This window comes from Schistocerca piceifrons, chromosome 4, assembly GCF_021461385.2.
Source record: "Schistocerca piceifrons isolate TAMUIC-IGC-003096 chromosome 4, iqSchPice1.1, whole genome shotgun sequence".
Classification (NCBI taxonomy): domain Eukaryota; kingdom Metazoa; phylum Arthropoda; class Insecta; order Orthoptera; family Acrididae; genus Schistocerca; species Schistocerca piceifrons.
The window spans coordinates 47,779,756-47,798,977 of NC_060141.1; the positions used below are offsets into that span (position 1 = coordinate 47,779,756).

The 19,222-nt window shown below is 42.5% G+C and overlaps 1 protein-coding gene across 1 annotated transcript in view; it reads right to left on the bottom strand.

The window, feature by feature from the left end:
• Positions 1 to 19,222, bottom strand: part of LOC124795583 (nitric oxide synthase, salivary gland-like) — a gene marked incomplete at its 5' end in the record, with an annotated part of 162,318 nt that overhangs the window by 106,474 nt on the left and 36,622 nt on the right. Inside the window, 4 exons of the mRNA XM_047259655.1 lie at positions 2,957 to 3,035; positions 3,147 to 3,276; positions 3,413 to 3,587; positions 6,459 to 6,623. Of these exons, the coding sequence (XP_047115611.1) occupies positions 2,957 to 3,035; positions 3,147 to 3,276; positions 3,413 to 3,587; positions 6,459 to 6,623 (549 nt within the window). The remainder of the gene's footprint in view (positions 1 to 2,956; positions 3,036 to 3,146; positions 3,277 to 3,412; positions 3,588 to 6,458; positions 6,624 to 19,222) is intronic.

A 19,222-nucleotide genomic window follows, 5' to 3' on the forward strand; every position in this document is an offset into this window, starting at 1 on the left:
GGTACTCACAGCTTTACTTCTGCCAGTACCTCGTCTCCTACCTTCCAAACTTTACAGAAGCTCTCCTGCGAACCTTGCAGAACTAGCACTCCTGAAAGAAAGGATATTGCGGAGACATGGCTTAGCCACAGCCTGGGGGATGTTTCCAGAATGAGATTTTCACTCTGCAGCGGAGTGTGCGCTGATATGAAACTTCCTGGCAGATTAAAACTGTGTGCCCGACCGAGACTCGAACTCGGGACCTTTGCCTTTCGCGGGCAAGTGCTCTACCAACTGAGCTACCAAAGCACGACTCACGCCCGGTACTCACAGCTTTACTTCTGCCAGTACCTCGTCTCCTACCTTCCAAACTTTACAGAAGCTCTCCTGCGAACCTTGCAGAACTAGCACTCCTGAAAGAAAGGATATTGCGGAGACATGGCTTAGCCACAGCCTGGGGGATGTTTCCAGAATGAGATTTTCACTCTGCAGCGGAGTGTGCGCTGATATGAAACTTCCTGGCAGATTAAAACTGTGTGCCCGACCGAGACTCGAACTCGGGACCTTTGCCTTTCGCGGGCAAGTGCTCTACCAACTGAGCTACCGAAGCACGACTCACGCCCGGTACTCACAGCTTTACTTCTGCCAGTACCTCGTCTCCTACCTTCCAAACTTTACAGAAGCTCTCCTGCGAACCTTGCAGAACTAGCACTCCTGAAAGAAAGGATATTGCGGAGACATGGCTTAGCCACAGCCTGGGGGATGTTTCCAGAATGAGATTTTCACTCTGCAGCGGAGTGTGCGCTGATATGAAACTTCCTGGCAGATTAAAACTGTGTGCCCGACCGAGACTCGAACTCGGGACCTTTGCCTTTCGCGGGCAAGTGCTCTACCAACTGAGCTACCGAAGCACGACTCACGCCCGGTACTCACAGCTTTACTTCTGCCAGTACCTCGTCTCCTACCTTCCAAACTTTACAGAAGCTCTCCTGCGAACCTTGCAGAACTAGCACTCCTGAAAGAAAGGATATTGCGGAGACATGGCTTAGCCACAGCCTGGGGGATGTTTCCAGAATGAGATTTTCACTCTGCAGCGGAGTGTGCGCTGATATGAAACTTCCTGGCAGATTAAAACTGTGTGCCCGACCGAGACTCGAACTCGGGACCTTTGCCTTTCGCGGGCAAGTGCTCTACCAACTGAGCTACCGAAGCACGACTCACGCCCGGTACTCACAGCTTTACTTCTGCCAGTACCTCGTCTCCTACCTTCCAAACTTTACAGAAGGTAGGAGACGAGGTACTGGCAGAAGTAAAGCTGTGAGTACCGGGCGTGAGTCGTGCTTCGGTAGCTCAGTTGGTAGAGCACTTGCCCGCGAAAGGCAAAGGTCCCGAGTTCGAGTCTCGGTCGGGCACACAGTTTTAATCTGCCAGGAAGTTTCATATCAGCGCACACTCCGCTGCAGAGTGAAAATCTCATTCTGGAAACATCCCCCAGGCTGTGGCTAAGCCATGTCTCCGCAATATCCTTTCTTTCAGGAGTGCTAGTTCTGCAAGGTTCGCAGGAGAGCTTCTGTAAAGTTTGGAAGGTAGGAGACGAGGTACTGGCAGAAGTAAAGCTGTGAGTACCGGGCGTGAGTCGTGCTTCGGTAGCTCAGTTGGTAGAGCACTTGCCCGCGAAAGGCAAAGGTCCCGAGTTCGAGTCTCGGTCGGGCACACAGTTTTAATCTGCCAGGAAGTTTCATATCAGCGCACACTCCGCTGCAGAGTGAAAATCTCATTCTGGAAACATCCCCCAGGCTGTGGCTAAGCCATGTCTCCGCAATATCCTTTCTTTCAGGAGTGCTAGTTCTGCAAGGTTCGCAGGAGAGCTTCTGTAAAGTTTGGAAGGTAGGAGACGAGGTACTGGCAGAAGTAAAGCTGTGAGTACCGGGCGTGAGTCGTGCTTCGGTAGCTCAGTTGGTAGAGCACTTGCCCGCGAAAGGCAAAGGTCCCGAGTTCGAGTCTCGGTCGGGCACACAGTTTTAATCTGCCAGGAAGTTTCATATCAGCGCACACTCTGCTGCAGAGTGAAAATCTCATTCTGGAAACATCCCCCAGGCTGTGGCTAAGCCATGTCTCCGCAATATCCTTTCTTTCAGGAGTGCTAGTTCTGCAAGGTTCGCAGGAGAGCTTCTGTAAAGTTTGGAAGGTAGGAGACGAGGTACTGGCAGAAGTAAAGCTGTGAGTACCGGGCGTGAGTCGTGCTTCGGTAGCTCAGTTGGTAGAGCACTTGCCCGCGAAAGGCAAAGGTCCCGAGTTCGAGTCTCGGTCGGGCACACAGTTTTAATCTGCCAGGAAGTTTCATATCAGCGCACACTCCGCTGCAGAGTGAAAATCTCATTCTGGAAACATCCCCCAGGCTGTGGCTAAGCCATGTCTCCGCAATATCCTTTCTTTCAGGAGTGCTAGTTCTGCAAGGTTCGCAGGAGAGCTTCTGTAAAGTTTGGAAGGTAGGAGACGAGGTACTGGCAGAAGTAAAGCTGTGAGTACCGGGCGTGAGTCGTGCTTCGGTAGCTCAGTTGGTAGAGCACTTGCCCGCGAAAGGCAAAGGTCCCGAGTTCGAGTCTCGGTCGGGCACACAGTTTTAATCTGCCAGGAAGTTTCATATCAGCGCACACTCCGCTGCAGAGTGAAAATCTCATGTTGTGTTCTGTTTGGTAGAAACTCTTCAGTCCAGTCCCACAGCTAGTCTGATATCTGTACACTAGTATTTTGTTTATTAGCCTGCTGTATGGAACTGTATCAAATGTCATCTGGAAGTCAAGCACAATGGTATCAGCATCATCACTTGTATCTACTGCTTTCTGGATCTTGTAGATGAACAGAGTGAGCTGGGTTTCATATAATCATTGTTTTCAGAGCCTATGTATAGATTTCATGCATCTTTAACACATATTTGCCAATAGTCATGTGCAAAAGTCGCTCTGCCACATCTTACCTTACATCCTCATGATGAAGGTTAGTCTTTTTTATAAGCCTGCAAACGGATGCTTGCTTGTTGTGAAATGTTGACAGAGCTGTAATTAAGAAAAATCTGTTGTTACAAAGTTTCTTATGAAGATTGTGGCAGATTTTGTGTCAAGCAAGTTTGAGGTACAAGTAATTTTGCTGTAAATGTTATTACATACCTTTTAACAGGTTATCCTCTTTTGTGTGCACAAATCTTACTGTAGTGGCTGACAGTGTTGCAGTTGTTAAGGATTTTGTCACCTTCAGGAGTGTTTCGTCAGCATCAATACAGAATGCTTCACAAGCAAGCTATAAAATTCACTTTTTACAATGTCACAGAAAGTACACCTAATCTCTAATAGTGCTATTAAGACAATTTCATTAAACAAGAATGAAAAGCAGAGATGTTTCAAAATTATAAGACTTCGAAAATGTAATAACTTACAGTAAAAATGTTGGCTGCCCATTTCCTGAAAGTCTGCTCTTGACCACACAATTCGTCTGCCTTACATACATCAGCTATCCTCTCTCCTCCAAGTTCTCCAAGTATGTTGTCTACATGTTTTCCAAATGCACAGAAATTGGGATAGGCACGTGAACCAAGAGCAAAGACAGCAAATCTGTAATGGAGTGAGTGATTTGTAACAGTAAATATACCTTTCTAGGATCAGTATACCTGCAGCCCCTCGTAAATCATAAGACTTTAAACATGTAAATTGTGATATATAGTGATTAGACTTTAAAACTATAAATTGCGATGTATTTGACAGTACACTCTAGTTCTAAATATTCTGAGACTTCCCCCATAAATAATGTAAGTTTCGTAGTGGTTTCTGTAGACATTGATGTTTTGCAACATTTATAGCAATATCAGAAAAAAATCCTACAACAGTGAAGGAGTTGGAATATTAAAGAGCATTCATTATCATGCCAAATGTCACACTCAGAATTACTTTGGACATTCCAGTTGCACAAAAGAAATAATGAAATAGTGTCAGCTGTAAATCAGCAACAATATCTGATGGACATCAGACAATTTTCATATCATTTTCTTTCTACAGTTGTAGAAAAAGCAACAGTGTTTCTTTTCTCTGCTGTGTATTCCCACTGAGAGTTACTTCTCCAAGGAAACCACAGGAAACTGAATAATGTGATGGAAGCAAAGTGATGTTACAGTGAAAAGCCTGCATCAGGCTGAACCACCTGATTTTTTTAATGTCAAATCTGGATGAAAATTTGTGTCTCCATCCAGTGCTCACTGAAAGGAGTAGTAGTTATGGGACAAAAGCTGTCACAACATTCGCATGAAAAGAAAATTTCAAAACTTTGCACATCATCTTGTAAAAATGTTTTTTCTCAGTTAAGTTGTTAACATCTATTGTTTTACATTACAGTAAGTAGAGGAATTTGGTATGTGGGTTTAACTGATTAGGAATGAAAGGAATTTTAAAATTAATTGAAGACTACAGAGCACCTCCAAAAGCCTGTATCAGGGATAGTCAACAAAACAAAACGGTTAACCCATCACACACAGTGAACCTTACACTGTCACTAAGGGAGCTAAGACTGAGGGGATGCCACCTCTGAGCTAATGCTTCATATATGAGAACGAGAACTTTGGCATGTCTTTCTTTTTGCATTATAAATGGGATTTACTTACCAGACTCCTAGTTTGATAACAGGTCAGACCATCTGTGGTGTTCACATCAAAGCTGCAAAATTTTCCATGACATAATTCTTACTTTAGAAGAACCGAGAAAATTTTGAATTGCAGCACTATGGTGAAGACAGCTAGGCATACATTCAGTAGCCATATCTTTTTTATATCAATTTCATTAACATATCTGGCAGGTCGATAGACACACAAACAAACATAAACATACACACAAAATTCAGGCTTTCGCAACAAACTGTTGCCTCATCAGGAAAGAGGGAAGGAGAGGGGAAGACGAAAGGAAGTGGGTTTTAAGGGAGAGGGTAAGGAATCATTCCAATCCCGGGAGCGGAAAGACTTAACCTTAGGGGGAAAAAAGGACAGGTATACACTTGCACACACGCACATATCCATCCACACATACAGACACAAGCAGACATATTTGAAGATAAATATACCTGCTTGTGTCTGTATGTGTGGATGGATATGTGCGTGTGTGCGAGTGTATACCTGTCCTTTTTTCCCCCTAAGGTAAGTCTTTCCGCTCCCGGGATTGGAATGATTCCTTACCCTCTCCCTTAAAACCCACTTCCTTTCGTCTTCCCCTCTCCTTCCCTCTTTCCTGATGAGGCAACAGTTTGTTGCGAAAGCTTGAATTTTGTGTGTATGTTTGTGTTTGTTTGTGTGTCTATCGACCTGCCAGCGCTTTTGTTCGGTAAGTCACCTCATCTTTGTTTTTATATATAATTTTTCCCACGTGGAATGTTTCCTTCCATTATATCATTAACATATCTGTGCTTTAAAGCCTGATGGCCTTAGGCCATTCAGTAACGATGGAACAAGTTAACTACAGGCAAGGGGAGGAACTTGGGAAAGAGTCAAAATATTTTGTGTTCAGGGGTGTTCTGTGAGTAAGCACACCCTTTTCTTGATAAATTTTAAGCCTTGTGCCTACTTTTATAAGGAAGAAAAGATGGAATATTCATGAACACATTATCACTTATGTGAACTACCATGAAGATTAGGCCTCCATGAAAAGAATGCTTAACAGTTGGTAATTTCCTTGTTGTATTCTTAATTGGCAGTTTTGGTAGTGATAGAGGATACAGTGAACAGAACTTCACTGTACATATGTCAACTGCTTCCTTGGGTTTCATGTACATCCTGATTGTTTTTTGACACCAATCGGATGCAAGTCATTAAGATGTGTGATATCAAAGTCTAAATTAACCAGTACATAAAAATTCCAATTCAGTGGACACTGCAGTATTATTTTGTAGTAGCTCAGTGAACTGTGAACCTGTATTGATGGTTATGATTATTTGTCAGTATATTACAATTTTCCATTTCACAGCTCATAGTGACAGTTGTAGTACAGAAGTGGTTTTATACTTTCTTGAATCCCTTACTGCTAAAACATGAATGGGAGATCAGAGAAAAATATTCTGTACATATTGAGGCACCTAAACATAGAATCTTAGTGCAATTGGTGAAGCAGGTGGCTGTGCCCAATTTAAAAAACTGCCCAATTTAAGAAACTGTCTGTATAATTTACATTAAACAGCAGGAAACCTAAACCTATATGGCTGAATGGATACTACAAATCCAATTCATAACTATCACACTACCAAATGTTTGGAGAGAAACCTTGTTGAGTCAGTTATGTGTATTTGTCTGCGATGAAATCTGTATCTTCATTGTTGCATGTCGGCCTTCAAAAGATAATAGGAGAAGAAGCTGGATCACAGTTAATTATTTATCTGGGGAATGATAATTTATTTGTGAATCAGATACTGGTTGTTATATCATCCCAGCTAAGTAGTTGAATGTATTTTACCTCACGCTGCTGAGAGGTCCAGCAGCACTGCTTTCCGAGAGGACACCACTGTCATCAGAGGATCCTCTTGGGGAGTCGATGCCCGTGGTGGATGTCTTGCCCTCGTCCAGCATTTCCATGTCAGTGCAGTCATTCACCCCAATGAGTGATCTTGAGATCGCCATTCTGCAGTTTGATAATACTTATTAGCGTTTAACCTACTTATCATGAATACACAACTGTAGCAAAGATGCTGCAGGACTATGAGACCTTTTACTATCACTCTGTTTGTAGTGTGCAAACAGCATCCTCAAGTTCCCCATTCATTCCTTTATGTGTACACAAAAGCAGTGGAATAAATGGTGTACGTATTTTGGCACCCAAGACAAGGAATTTAGTGTGTCACCCCCTCCCCCAGTTCCACATCATAACATCAAATATGCGTATGATCTATGGAACTTGTAACTAACTGGATAACTGACTGTCTGACTTAAGAACACCCCTATATAAAAAAATTTAAAATCTAAATTTTAATTATTTTGTTTTTTGGATGGTTACCACAATACAAAAAAATATAATTCATCAGAAGTGACAATTTGTGAGATTTAATTATAGATTAGTTTATTTAGGTGTTTTCATTCCAGTTGATCCATAGTAGGAGATCCTCCAGGATGTAGAACATGTCTGAAGAACAAGAATACACAATAAATATTTACAATGAATAACAAATAAAAGAGCACTAATGTTCCTTCCATTGATCCCAAGTGGAATGATAACATGGATGTGGAATGAGTTAAAAAAATTAAACTTATTTTTGTTTATGAAGTAATAAACACTGAATAGAAGAATAATTTTACAACACATTGCTGCACTGTATTTGTACAGAAGTGAGATTGTACTAATATTTGCATTATTTTACATTATTCGTAAAACACACACATAAACATATGCACCCACCAGTTGTTTCTACAAAGAATTCATCATTGGAGCAGGAGGAGTTGGCCACTAATAAAACCTTTAGGCCCCTCTTAAACTTAGTGGTTAAACTTTCTATGGCTGATGGCAAGTTACTGAAAATGTTTGTTACTCACCTGTTTGGACCAAAGTAAGTGAAGATGGTTTTTATTTCTAGTATAGATTCCATGAACTGAGTTGTTGGTTTGAAAAAGGGCTACATTTTTAATGGCAAACTTCATTAAGGAATAAATATATTGGCAAGCAATACTTAATGTCCCTAGTTCCCTAAACAAGCCTCTGCATGATGATCTGAGTTCACACAGCAAACAATTCTTATTGCACATTTTTATATCTGGAAAACTTCAGCTTGGCTAGATGAGTTACCTCAGAAAATAATCCCGTATGACATTATGGAACGAAAGTAAGCATAGTATGTCAGCTTTTTCATTTTTATATACCCTGTGTCTGACAACATTCACACTGCAAATAGGGATTTGTTTAGACACTTAAGCAGTTCTGTGATGTGCTTGTCCCTGTTGAATTTATTGTCAGGCTGTAATCCCAAGAATTTAACACTGTCTTCTACTTCTATCTGTCTGTCATTATTTAGGAATATACAGGTGGGAAACCTCTTACAAGTTCTGAATTGCAGGCAGTATGTTTTCTCAAAGTGTAGTGACAGAGAATGGGGTAGGAATCCCTGAAAATTTCATTAACTGATCCTTCTAAGACTAGTGTTTGTATCGTCTGCTGCAAGTTTACCCCTGGTAGCTGAGCGGTCAGTGCGACAGAATGTCAATCCTAAGGGCCCGGGTTCGATTCCCAGCTGGGTTGGAGATTTTCTCCACTCAGGGACTGGGTGTCGTATTGTCCTAATCATCATCATTTCATCCCCATCAACAAGTGCAAATCGCCGAAGTGGCGTCAAATCGAAAGACTTGCACCCGGCAAACTGTCTACCCGACGGGAGGTCCTAGTCACACAACATTTACATTTATTTATCTGCAATAAAACAAATTTGGCATCTGGTAATGTTACCGATGAAAGGCCATTGATAAACACAAGAGAAAGCAAGGGTGGTAAGCTGTGACTTTGTGGGACACCACGTGTAATTAGTTCCCAGTTGGATGATGCCTGATAGCTTAAGACATGTCTCTTCCCTAATGACACCTTTTGTTTCCTGCCAGAGAAATAGGAATTGAATCATTTTACTACATTTCCTGTTACACCATATTATTCTAATTTACACAAGAGAATGTAAATGAAGATCAGAACAATAAAAAATTAAGAGACTCTTAACGTCAGGTGAAGTCAAGAAACAGTAATGTAAATCATAGATGACCTTTGGATGCTGTGTGAAAATACAGTGCTCTGCATCACTGGAAAAAAATTTGGGTGCAAAGTCCAAGGTTTAAATTTTACCAGGAGTGCACTACAGATCTTCAAGTTTCATTTAGAGGCTGTATTTTTGGATGTAGTGGGGTGTGAAGCATTTTTAAGTTTGGAAAAAGGACCTCCTTCAACTTCATTTTAACCTGTTAATTTGTTGGCAAAAGGCAGATACTCTTACCACTCATCCACTGGCATTAATAATAATAATGCTAATCATGAGATTACTAAATTGTTTGCAGAAAATTAGGACTATTTTGTAAGGACTCAGATATTTAAAATAAATTAAAATCTCTGGAATGAAAAAGAAGAAAAAGTATTTTTGATGTTTGTATAACTCTTATATAGACAATATGGATATGGAATTTTTTACGTTTTGTGGGATACACTCTTATTATCAGCAAGGTGAACTGCACTTGACTAGTACTTTTGTAGCCATAGATGAAGCGCATTTTTTCAAAGTTTCATCACCTTAGGCTGCTGCCTGGCTTTACTATGCAGCAGGACTAGCCCTGAGGGGAAGAGGTATCCTGTATAGTATTCTGCCTGTAGGAGGAAGGTGAAAATAGATGCATGTTGTCTGCTTCACGAATACATGTAAATGTAGGATTAGTACAGAAGTCTAGAATATTTCCAGAATTAAAACTTAGGCTTATAGAGTGGAGTTCAATTTTTTATTGCAATTTGCCATCAACCATAAGCACAGACATTGCTCAGTGTTAAGAGAATTGACATTCTCTTGAATTCTGTTCACAGAAGTTGATACGTAAAGCTAATATGATAAATGTGTTATAGGAGGTTGAGAAAATGTTCATGTGTAAAGAAAGCATGGTAGTTTTTAATTTGTAAGAATTATGTAAGTAAACAAATACAGTTACAATTAATAACAGCAAAAATAGTGAAATTTACTAATGGTACAAGTATTCTGATCAAAGGGCCCAACTCCACAATGCAAGATACATCACAGACAATCAGTAACCAAGTACACAAATGATTCATAGCAAAAAGTAACCCAATTTTTAAAAATTAAAAACATGTAAAAGAAGGTAAAATTTATTTCTTTTACATATATCAGAACCTCAGTGATTTTTCTTCTTTGGTTCCCATTAAAATTCCTTGTCCTGTGCAGCTCCTTTGCATCTCAGTATCATTGTATATTCTGTCGTACGTGTGTGTGTGTGTGTGTGTGTGTGTGTGTGTGTAATAATTTACGTATGACTGTGCCATGCGAGGTTAGTTTTTGAGCCATGCATTAAGAGCAAAATAGCTTGACCTGAAGAAAAAAAAGTGAGATCATTCACATAAAGAAACTCAGAGCCATCAGAAATTGGACTGGTTGGAAGTTTTAAGTATGCATAGTATTAAAATCACGTAAGATTGGACTGTTGATGGCTTGAATAAACCGCTGAAGAAACATCCAATAATAATGCATACAGCAAGTTGGTTGCAGAGTGGACGTAGTGTGACTCGGCCAATTCTGAACAAATAAACGTCAAGTCAGTTTAAGAAAGAATCAATAATGCATATATGAAATGCCACACATAGAAAGAAATGTAGGACAGGCTAGTGTCTATTTACGAACAAAAATATGGTACCAGTGTTTACATCTTACTGCAGCAGTGGTATAGTTTGCAGAAGAAACCAACTGACAATGTAGGGACACATATTGCCAGAATTGAGGGTCTTACACATCACTTACAGATTCTAGGTGAGCAAATACCTGTGCAGATAATCGTTACAAAAACTGTCATGACTCTACCAGGAGCATACAACTATTTTGTCAGCGTGTGGGAATCTGTGCAGGCAAATGAATGATCACTTAGCAGTCTGATGCCCAGACTTGCTGTAGAGAAAGGAGAATGAACACAAGTGATAAAAGTGAAATTTTAGCATATGCAGCAAGTAACAGCTGAATAAAAACTGTGGTAAAAACCTTAGCGTTTTGCAAAGTCAGGTACTTGTCACTATTTTCATAACGTGGGTCACTGGATTCATGACTACAAAAAGCAAAAATCTGTAACTGCAAATCAGTCTTATACCAATGGAGAAGCTCTCCAGTGGCAGCTGGAGAAGCATAGTAAATGGATTCAGGAGCAATTGATCACACCTTGAATCAATATTCTTGGTCCATAACCTGTGAATAATTTCCAGAGGCACATCCTTTTCATATCACTGGTGAAAAATACATTTCTGATATTGGACATGGAGACATTAATATTCTAGCCAAAAGTGGAAAGTAATGAAAAGAAAAGCATATCAGCAAGATTTTGTGTGTCTCAGAGTTAACTGACTGTCTGTTGTCCCAGGGTGCAACTGTCACTAAAAGCATGGCACATCAGTCTGACAATGAAACATGTAAATTTTGAAAGGGTGAAAGTGTTTTTGCTGTAGGAGAGAAACATGACAAACAGTTAAAATTAAATTTAAGGTTATGTCAAATCATGAGTATAGTGCAAATGTTGCTGCTAGTGAAACTCTCATTTAGTGGCACAAGAGAATTCCGCATCAGTATGTCATGCAAGCTAAACAACTGTTGTCAGTTGCCAAGATAAATTTTCAAGACCAGCAAGTTATTGGTAAGATATGTAAACTGTCGTTTCCATCCAGTGATACCAAATAAAAAGAAATAGATGAGCTTTGTGCATTCAGATACCCGAGGAAAAAAAAAATCAAGAAGATAACCTTCAGATTGTTCCTGTACTGAAAAATTCTGGAGAATTCTGTGAAGAGAGTGACAGAGATGTACATTCTGATGATGTCAGTGAACAGGGAGCAGTAGCAGATGATGCAGTTCAATCTAATAGCAAGTATCGGTTAAGAGGTGGCAGATCATTAAGATTGCCAGCAAGATGTGAGAATCCATGTATCCATTTTAGACACTGATAATCCATGAACATACAAATAAGCAATTAATTAAGTTTGCTGAGGTAGAAAAATGGAAAAATGCAATGAATTACTTCATTGAAAGTTATCAAAACCTGGGCATTACTGAATCCAACAGCACTTGTCAGATCTATGATAACCACTTGTTGTTCAAAATCAAGTATTCTATTACTGATGATGCTCCACATTTCAAGGCAGGACTTGTGGCTAGAGGTTTCAAGCAAGTTGCAGCCATAGATTATCTTGGCTTGTAGGTCAGTGATTAGATTTGACTCAGTTCAGATAGTCGTACCCATTGCAACCTTCAGGAAGATGTGTCATGAATAATTTGACATCTGAAGTGCTTCTCTTTGTGGAAAAATGCTAGCAACAAAATGACAACTGCACTATAGACTGTGTAAATGTACAAAGCACAGATACTAAAATGAGAGACTGCACCTCTAGAATTCTAACACCGAATTCTGGACTATCAACAAACCAACTCCCAGTCCAATTCAAACCATAGCTGCACTCATGTAACAAACTGAAGAGAGTTGCAAGAATCATAAGTATTTTCATCTTTATCCACAATAAAAGTGAAACAGAGAGATGGAGATGTCAAGCGCATAAATCTGTTAACAACCAATAACTACCATGTTTCCAGTAAAAAAGTATACCTTATGCTTGATTTTGTAAAGTAGACTGCAATGATTTGATTTTTCATTTAGTACTGTAGCTTACATAATATACAAATAATGTAGTACAAGTCAAGTGAAAGAATACAGTATTATCTGTATCTTTTAGATACACATGATTTAGTGTTACCATAACCTATGTTCTTCAACATGCAATGAGAACTGACAGATGGCAAGTGGCAGCACTGACAGTGGAGGGGTATATAACGCATGTCGGGGAATGCGAAAAATAGTGCAGTCATTTCTGTAAAGCAGAAATGGAGCAATTTGTCTGATGCCTAATAGGGCATGATCATTGGCTGTCAGGCCAAGCGCGGAAGCTTTTCAGAAATGGATGAGTTCATAAACTGTTCATGTGCCACCTTGGTTAAAGTATACCATATATGGCAAAGTGGTGCAATCCAAACACAGCACCACGGCAACTGTGGTGCATGATGGACCATAGATGACAGGATTGAATGATGGCTGCAGGGATGTGTGTAGGCGAAGAGATGCACAACTGTTGAGCACACGTCAACCAAGGGGCTATCAATAGTGTCTCCTTAACCACCGTTCAGCAAACATTGTTCCACTTCCGTAGCAGGCACCTGATTCGTGCACCCATGCTGACTGCTTTTCATCAGTGATGAAGGCTCGAATTTGCATGCCAATACTGCAGCTGGACATACGTTGAGTGGTGACAGGTGGTGATGGCAGATGGCCATTAAAAGCGAACAACCTGTTATAATAGACGGAAGGGTCCAGGCTGGAGGAGGGATCATTGTGATCTGGAGATTGTTTTCTTGGAATTCTCTAGGTGATCTCATAATTCCGAAAGGAAAAATGGGTCAACAAAACTAAGCAGGTATCCTTTGGGCCCATGTCCATTGCTATATCTTCATCTACATGGATACTCTGCAAATCACATTTAAGTGCCTGGCAGAGGGTTCATCGAACCACCTTCACAATTCTCTATTATTCCAATCTCGTATAGCGCGCGGAAAGAATGAACAGCTGTATCTTTCCGTACGAGATCTGCTTCCCCTTATTTTACCATGGTGATCGTTTCACCCTATGTATGCCGGTATCAACAAAATATTTTCACATTCGAAGGAGAAAGTTGGTGATTGGAATTTCGTGAGAAGATTCCGTCGCAACGAAAAACGCCTTTCTTTTAATGATGTCCAGCCTAAATCCTGTATTATTTCTGTAACATTCTCTCCCACATTTCGCGATAATACAAAACGTGCTGCTCTTCTTTGAACTTTTTCGGTGTACTCCATCAGTCGTATCTGGTAAGGATCCCACACCGCGCAGCAGTATTCTAAAAAGAGGACGGACAAGCATAGTGTAGGCAGTCACCTTAGTAGATCTGTTACGTTTTCGAAGTGTCCTGCCAATAAAATGTAGTCTTTGATTAGCCTTCCCCACAACATTTTCTGTGTGTTCCTACCAATTTAAGTTGTTCATAATTGTAATACCTAGGTATTTAGTTGAATTTACGGCTTTTAGATTAGACTGATATATCGTGTAACCGAAGTTTAACGAATTCCTTTTAGCACTCATGTGTATGACCTCACACTTTTCGTTATTTAGGGTCAACTGCCAATTTTCACACCATTCAAATATCTTTTCTAAATCTTCTTGCAATTTGTTTTGATCTTCTGATGACTTTATTAGTCGATAAACGGCAGCGTTATCTGCAAAGAACCTAAGATGGCTGCTCAGATTGGCCCCCAAATCGATTATATACACTCCTGGAAATTGAAATAAGAACACCGTGAATTCATTGTCCCAGGAAGGTGAAACTTTATTGACACATTCTTGGGGTCAGATACATCACATGATCACACTGACAGAACCACAGGCACATAGACACAGGCAACAGAGCATGCACAATGTCGGCACTAGTACAGTGTATATCCACCTTTCGCAGCAATGCAGGCTGCTATTCTCCCATGGAGACGATCGTAGAGATGCTGGATGTAGTCCTGTGGAACGGCTTGCCATGCCATTTCCACCTGGCGCCTCAGTTGGACCAGCGTTCGTGCTGGACGTGCAGATCGCGTGAGACGACGCTTCATCCAGTCCCAAACATGCTCAATGGGGGACAGATCCGGAGATCTTGCTGGCCAGGGTAGTTGACTTACACCTTCTAGAGCACGTTGGGTGGCACGGGATACATGCGGACGTGCATTGTCCTGTTGGAACAGCAAGTTCCCTTGCCGGTCTAGGAATGGTAGAACGATGGGTTCGATGACGGTTTGGATGTACCGTGCACTATTCAGTGTCCCCTCGACGATCACCAGTGGTGTACGGCCAGTGTAGGAGATCGATCCCCACGCCATGATGCCGGGTGTTGGCCCTGTGTGCCTCGGTCGTATGCAGTCCTGATTGTGGCGCTCACCTGCACGGCGCCAAACACGCATACGACCATCATTGGCACCAAGGCAGAAGCGACTCTCATCGCTGAAGACGACACGTCTCCATTCGTCCCTCCATTCACGCCTGTCGCGACGCCACTGGAGGCGGGCTGCACGATGTTGGGGCGTGAGCGGAAGACGGCCTAACGGTGTGCGGGACCGTAGCCCAGCTTCATGGAGACGGTTGCGAATGGTCCTCGCCGATACCCCAGGAGCAACAGTGTCCCTAATTTGCTGGGAAGTGGCGGTGCGGTCCCCTACGGCACTGCGTAGGATCCTACGGTCTTGGCGTGCATCCGTGCGTCGCTGCGGTCCGGTCCCAGGTCGACGGGCACGTGCACCTTCCGCCGACCACTGGCGACAACATCGATGTATTGTGGAGACCTCACGCCCCACGTGTTGAGCAATTCGGCGGTACGTCCACCCGGCCTCCCGCATGCCCACTATACGCCCTCGCTCAAAGTCCGTCAACTGCACATACGGTTCACGTCCACGCTGTCGCGGCATGCTACCAGTGTTAAAGACTGCGATGGAGCTCCGTATGCCACGGCAAACTGGCTGACACTGACGGCGGCGGTGCACAAATGCTGCGCAGCTAGCGCCATTCGACGGCCAACACCGCGGTTCCTGGTGTGTCCGCTGTGCCGTGCGTGTGATCATTGCTTGTACAGCCCTCTCGCAGTGTCCGGAGCAAGTATGGTGGGTCTGACACACCGGTGTCAATGTGTTCTTTTTTCCATTTCCAGGAGTGTAGATAAGGAACAGCAAAGGGCCTATATCACTACCTTGGGGAACGCCAGAAATCACTTCCGTTTTACTCGATGACTTTCCGTCAATTACTACGTACTGTGACATCTCTGACAGGAAATCACAAATCCAGTCACATAATTGAGACGATATTCCATAAGCACGCAATTTCACTACAAGCCGCTTGTGTGGTACAGTGTCAAAAGCCTTGAAAATGCAGAAATACGGAATCGATCCGAAATCCCTTGTCAATAGCACTCAGCACTTCATGTGAATAAAGAGCTACTTGTTCTTCATAGGAACGATGTTTTCTAAACCGATGTTGATTGTGTGTCGGTAGACAGTTTTCTTCGAGGTGATTCATAATGTTTGAACACGATATATGTTCCAAGATCCTGTTGAATATCGACGTTATCGACATGGGCCTGTAATTCAGTAGATTACTCCTACCACCTTTCTTGAATTTTGGTGTGACCTATGCAGCTTTCCAATCTTTGGGTACGGATCTTTCGTCGAGCGAACGGTTGTGTATGATTAAGTATGGAGCTAGTGCATCAGCATACTCCGAAAGGAACCTAATTGGTATACAATCTGGACCAGAAGACTTGCTTTTAGTAAGTGATATAAGTTGCTTCACTACTCTGAGGATATTTGCTTCTATGTTACTCATGTTGGCAGCTGTTCTCGATTCGAATTCTGGAATATTTTCTTCGTCTTCTTTTGTGAAGGCATTTCGGAAGGCTGTGTTTGGTAACTTTGCTTTGGCAGAACTGCCTTCGGTAGTATCTCCATTGCTATCGCGCAGAGAAGGCATTGATTGTTTCTTGCCGCTAACATATAAGCATCTCGCATTGAAGTCCGTGCTAAACTTCGAACTTCTGTAAAAGATCGCCAATCTTCGGGATTTTGCGTCTGTTTAAATTTGGCATCTTTGTTTCGTTGTTTCTGCAACAGTGTTGTAACCCGTTTTGTGTACCAAGGAGGATCAGCTCCGTCGTTAATTTACTTGGTAAACATCTCTCAATTGTTGCCGACACTGTTTCTTTGAATTCAAGCCACGTCTGGTCCACACTTATATTATTAATTTGGAATAAGTGGAGATTGTCTCTCAGGAAGGCATCAAGTGAATTTTTATCTGCTTTGTTGAATAGGTATATTTTTCGCTTATTTTTGAAGCACTTTGGGATTACAATATTTAATTTCGCTACTACAACCCTGTGTTCACTAATCACTGTATCGGTTTTGATGCTCGTTATTAATTCAAGATTATTTGTTTCCAAGAGGTCAAGTGTGTTTTCACGACCGTTTACTATTCGCGTGGGCTCATGAACTAAATGCTCGAAATAATTTTCAGAGAATGCGTTTAGCACAATTTCGGATGATATTTTACGCGTACCTCCGGAATTAAACATGTATTTTCGCCAACATATCGGCGGTAAACTAAAGTCACCACCAACTATTATGGTATGACTCGGGTACGTGTTTGAAATCAAACTCAAGTTTTCTTTGAACCTTTTAGTAACTGTACCATCTGAATTAGAAGGTCGGTAAAAGGACCCTATTATTATTTTATTCCGGTTGCCAACAATGACCTCTGCCCATACTAACTCACAGGATGCATCTGCTTCATTTTCACGACAAGTTAGACTACTTCTGACAGCAATAAACACACCACCACCAAACGTGTTTAGCCTATCCTTTCGGAACACCGTTACGTTAGGTTCTCTGCAAAAACTTCGGCTGAGCTTATCTCCGGCTGTAGCCAGCTTTCAGTGACTATAACGATTTGAGCATCAGTGCTTTCTATTAGCGCTTGGAACTCTGATACTTTCTCAACACAGTTACGACAATTTACAACTGTTATACCAGTGTTTCCTATATCTACGTGTTTCCTGTGTTCGGCCGTTACCCTTTGTGACGGCAGCGCTTCTTGTGTTTTCTTGAGACCCTTTAGCCTAAATTTCGCCCAGTCCACGCCACACAGCCCCTGCTACCCGTGTACCTGCCTCCCATGTACAGTGAACACCTGACCTACGCAGCGGAACCCGAAACCCAACCACCTTCTGGTGCAAGTCGAGGAATCTTCAGCCTACACGGTCGCAGAACCGCCTGAGCCTCTGATTCAGACCCTCCACTCGGCTCTGTACCAAGGTCCGCAATCGGTCCTGTCGACTACGCTGCAGATGGTCAGCTCTGCTTTCATCTTGCAAGCAAGCCTGGCAGCCTTTACCACTTCTGTTAGCCACTCAAAACGAGAGACAATCTCTTCTGATCCAAAGTGACACACATCATTAGTACCGATGTGAGCAACCACCTGCAGTTGGCTGCACACTGTGCTCGTCATGGCATCTGGGAGGACCCTTTCCACATCTGGAATGACTCCACCCGGTATGCACACAGAGTGCACATTGGTTTTCTTTCGCTTCTTGTCAGCCAAGTCCCCATAACGCGCCTAACGTTGAGCTCCCAGCTACTAATAATCCCACCCTCCGTGATTGCCCAGATCTTGCAGGCTGAGTGGTTTTCTCTGAAACAGGAGAGGCCACAGCATTTGGCTCAGCGACAGTGTCAGCCACAGACAGCACCAGGAACCTGTTTGTGAGACAAACGGGGAGGCCTTACGTGCAGCTGCCTGGGAAGTTTTTCGCCACCTGCTTCACCTCAGGGCGACCTCCCACTCGACCACAGGTGAGGGGTCAACCTCAGTGCAAGCCATAACTGGGTTGGCCACCGGTGAGGACGATTGGAGGACGCGGACCTGCTGGATATCCGTTGGATCCCCACGGCCGGCCCACAGCAGTGGTGCCCATCCACTGCAGCCTCAAGCTGTGTAACTGAAGCCATCACAGCCTGAAGCTGAGAGCGAAGTGTTACCAACTTGGCTCGCATCTGGACACAACAATCGCAGTCCCTGTCCATACTAAAGACATTGGAAAACTAAACTATGCAGATAAATGGACCATCGGTGCCTGCTGCCCAACTCTACTGTAGACCCTGACGAAAGAGCAGGAACTGTGTCTAATAATACGCAGATATTCAAAAACCTAATTACCGAAGCACCCAGGTGAAACTACAAACAGTTTGTTTTTCCTCGGCATGATGGCATTTACCATCAGGACAGTGTGATGTGTCACCGTGTGGAGTAAAATTGCATGGTTGGAAGAGCACCAAGATGAGTTTAACATACTGCCTAGCCACCAGACTCTCCAGATTTAAACCCAGTTCAGAATCTTTGCGACCACCTTGATCAACCTGTTCATGCCATGGAAACCTAGCTTAGGTGGCCACGGTACTGAGGTTGGCATGGCTCTACATCCATGTTGGTATCTTCCAGAACCTCATTGATTCTCTTCCTGCAGGTCTTGCAGTGGGCTGCACTGCAGAAGGTGGTTATTCGGGCTTGTGACAGGTGGCCACATTAATGTGAGTGGACAGTGTATTTTAGACCTTACAGCTTCAAACAGACCTGATCCTATCAGTGGTGTCAATACAGAGGCAGGGATTAGTGATCACAGTGTGATAGCAAAAGTGGTTACTAAAGTTAATGATCTATCAAGAAGGCAAGGGGAGTATCTATGCTGGGAAAAACAATTATTGTGAACCTATAGCACGGCACAAAGTCCCAAGGGATTGGAAGAAAGTGCAGGTAACTCCTGCATATAAGAAGGACGAAAAAACGGATTCACAAAATTGCAGACCAATATCGCTACCGTTAGTTTGCTGCAGAATTCTT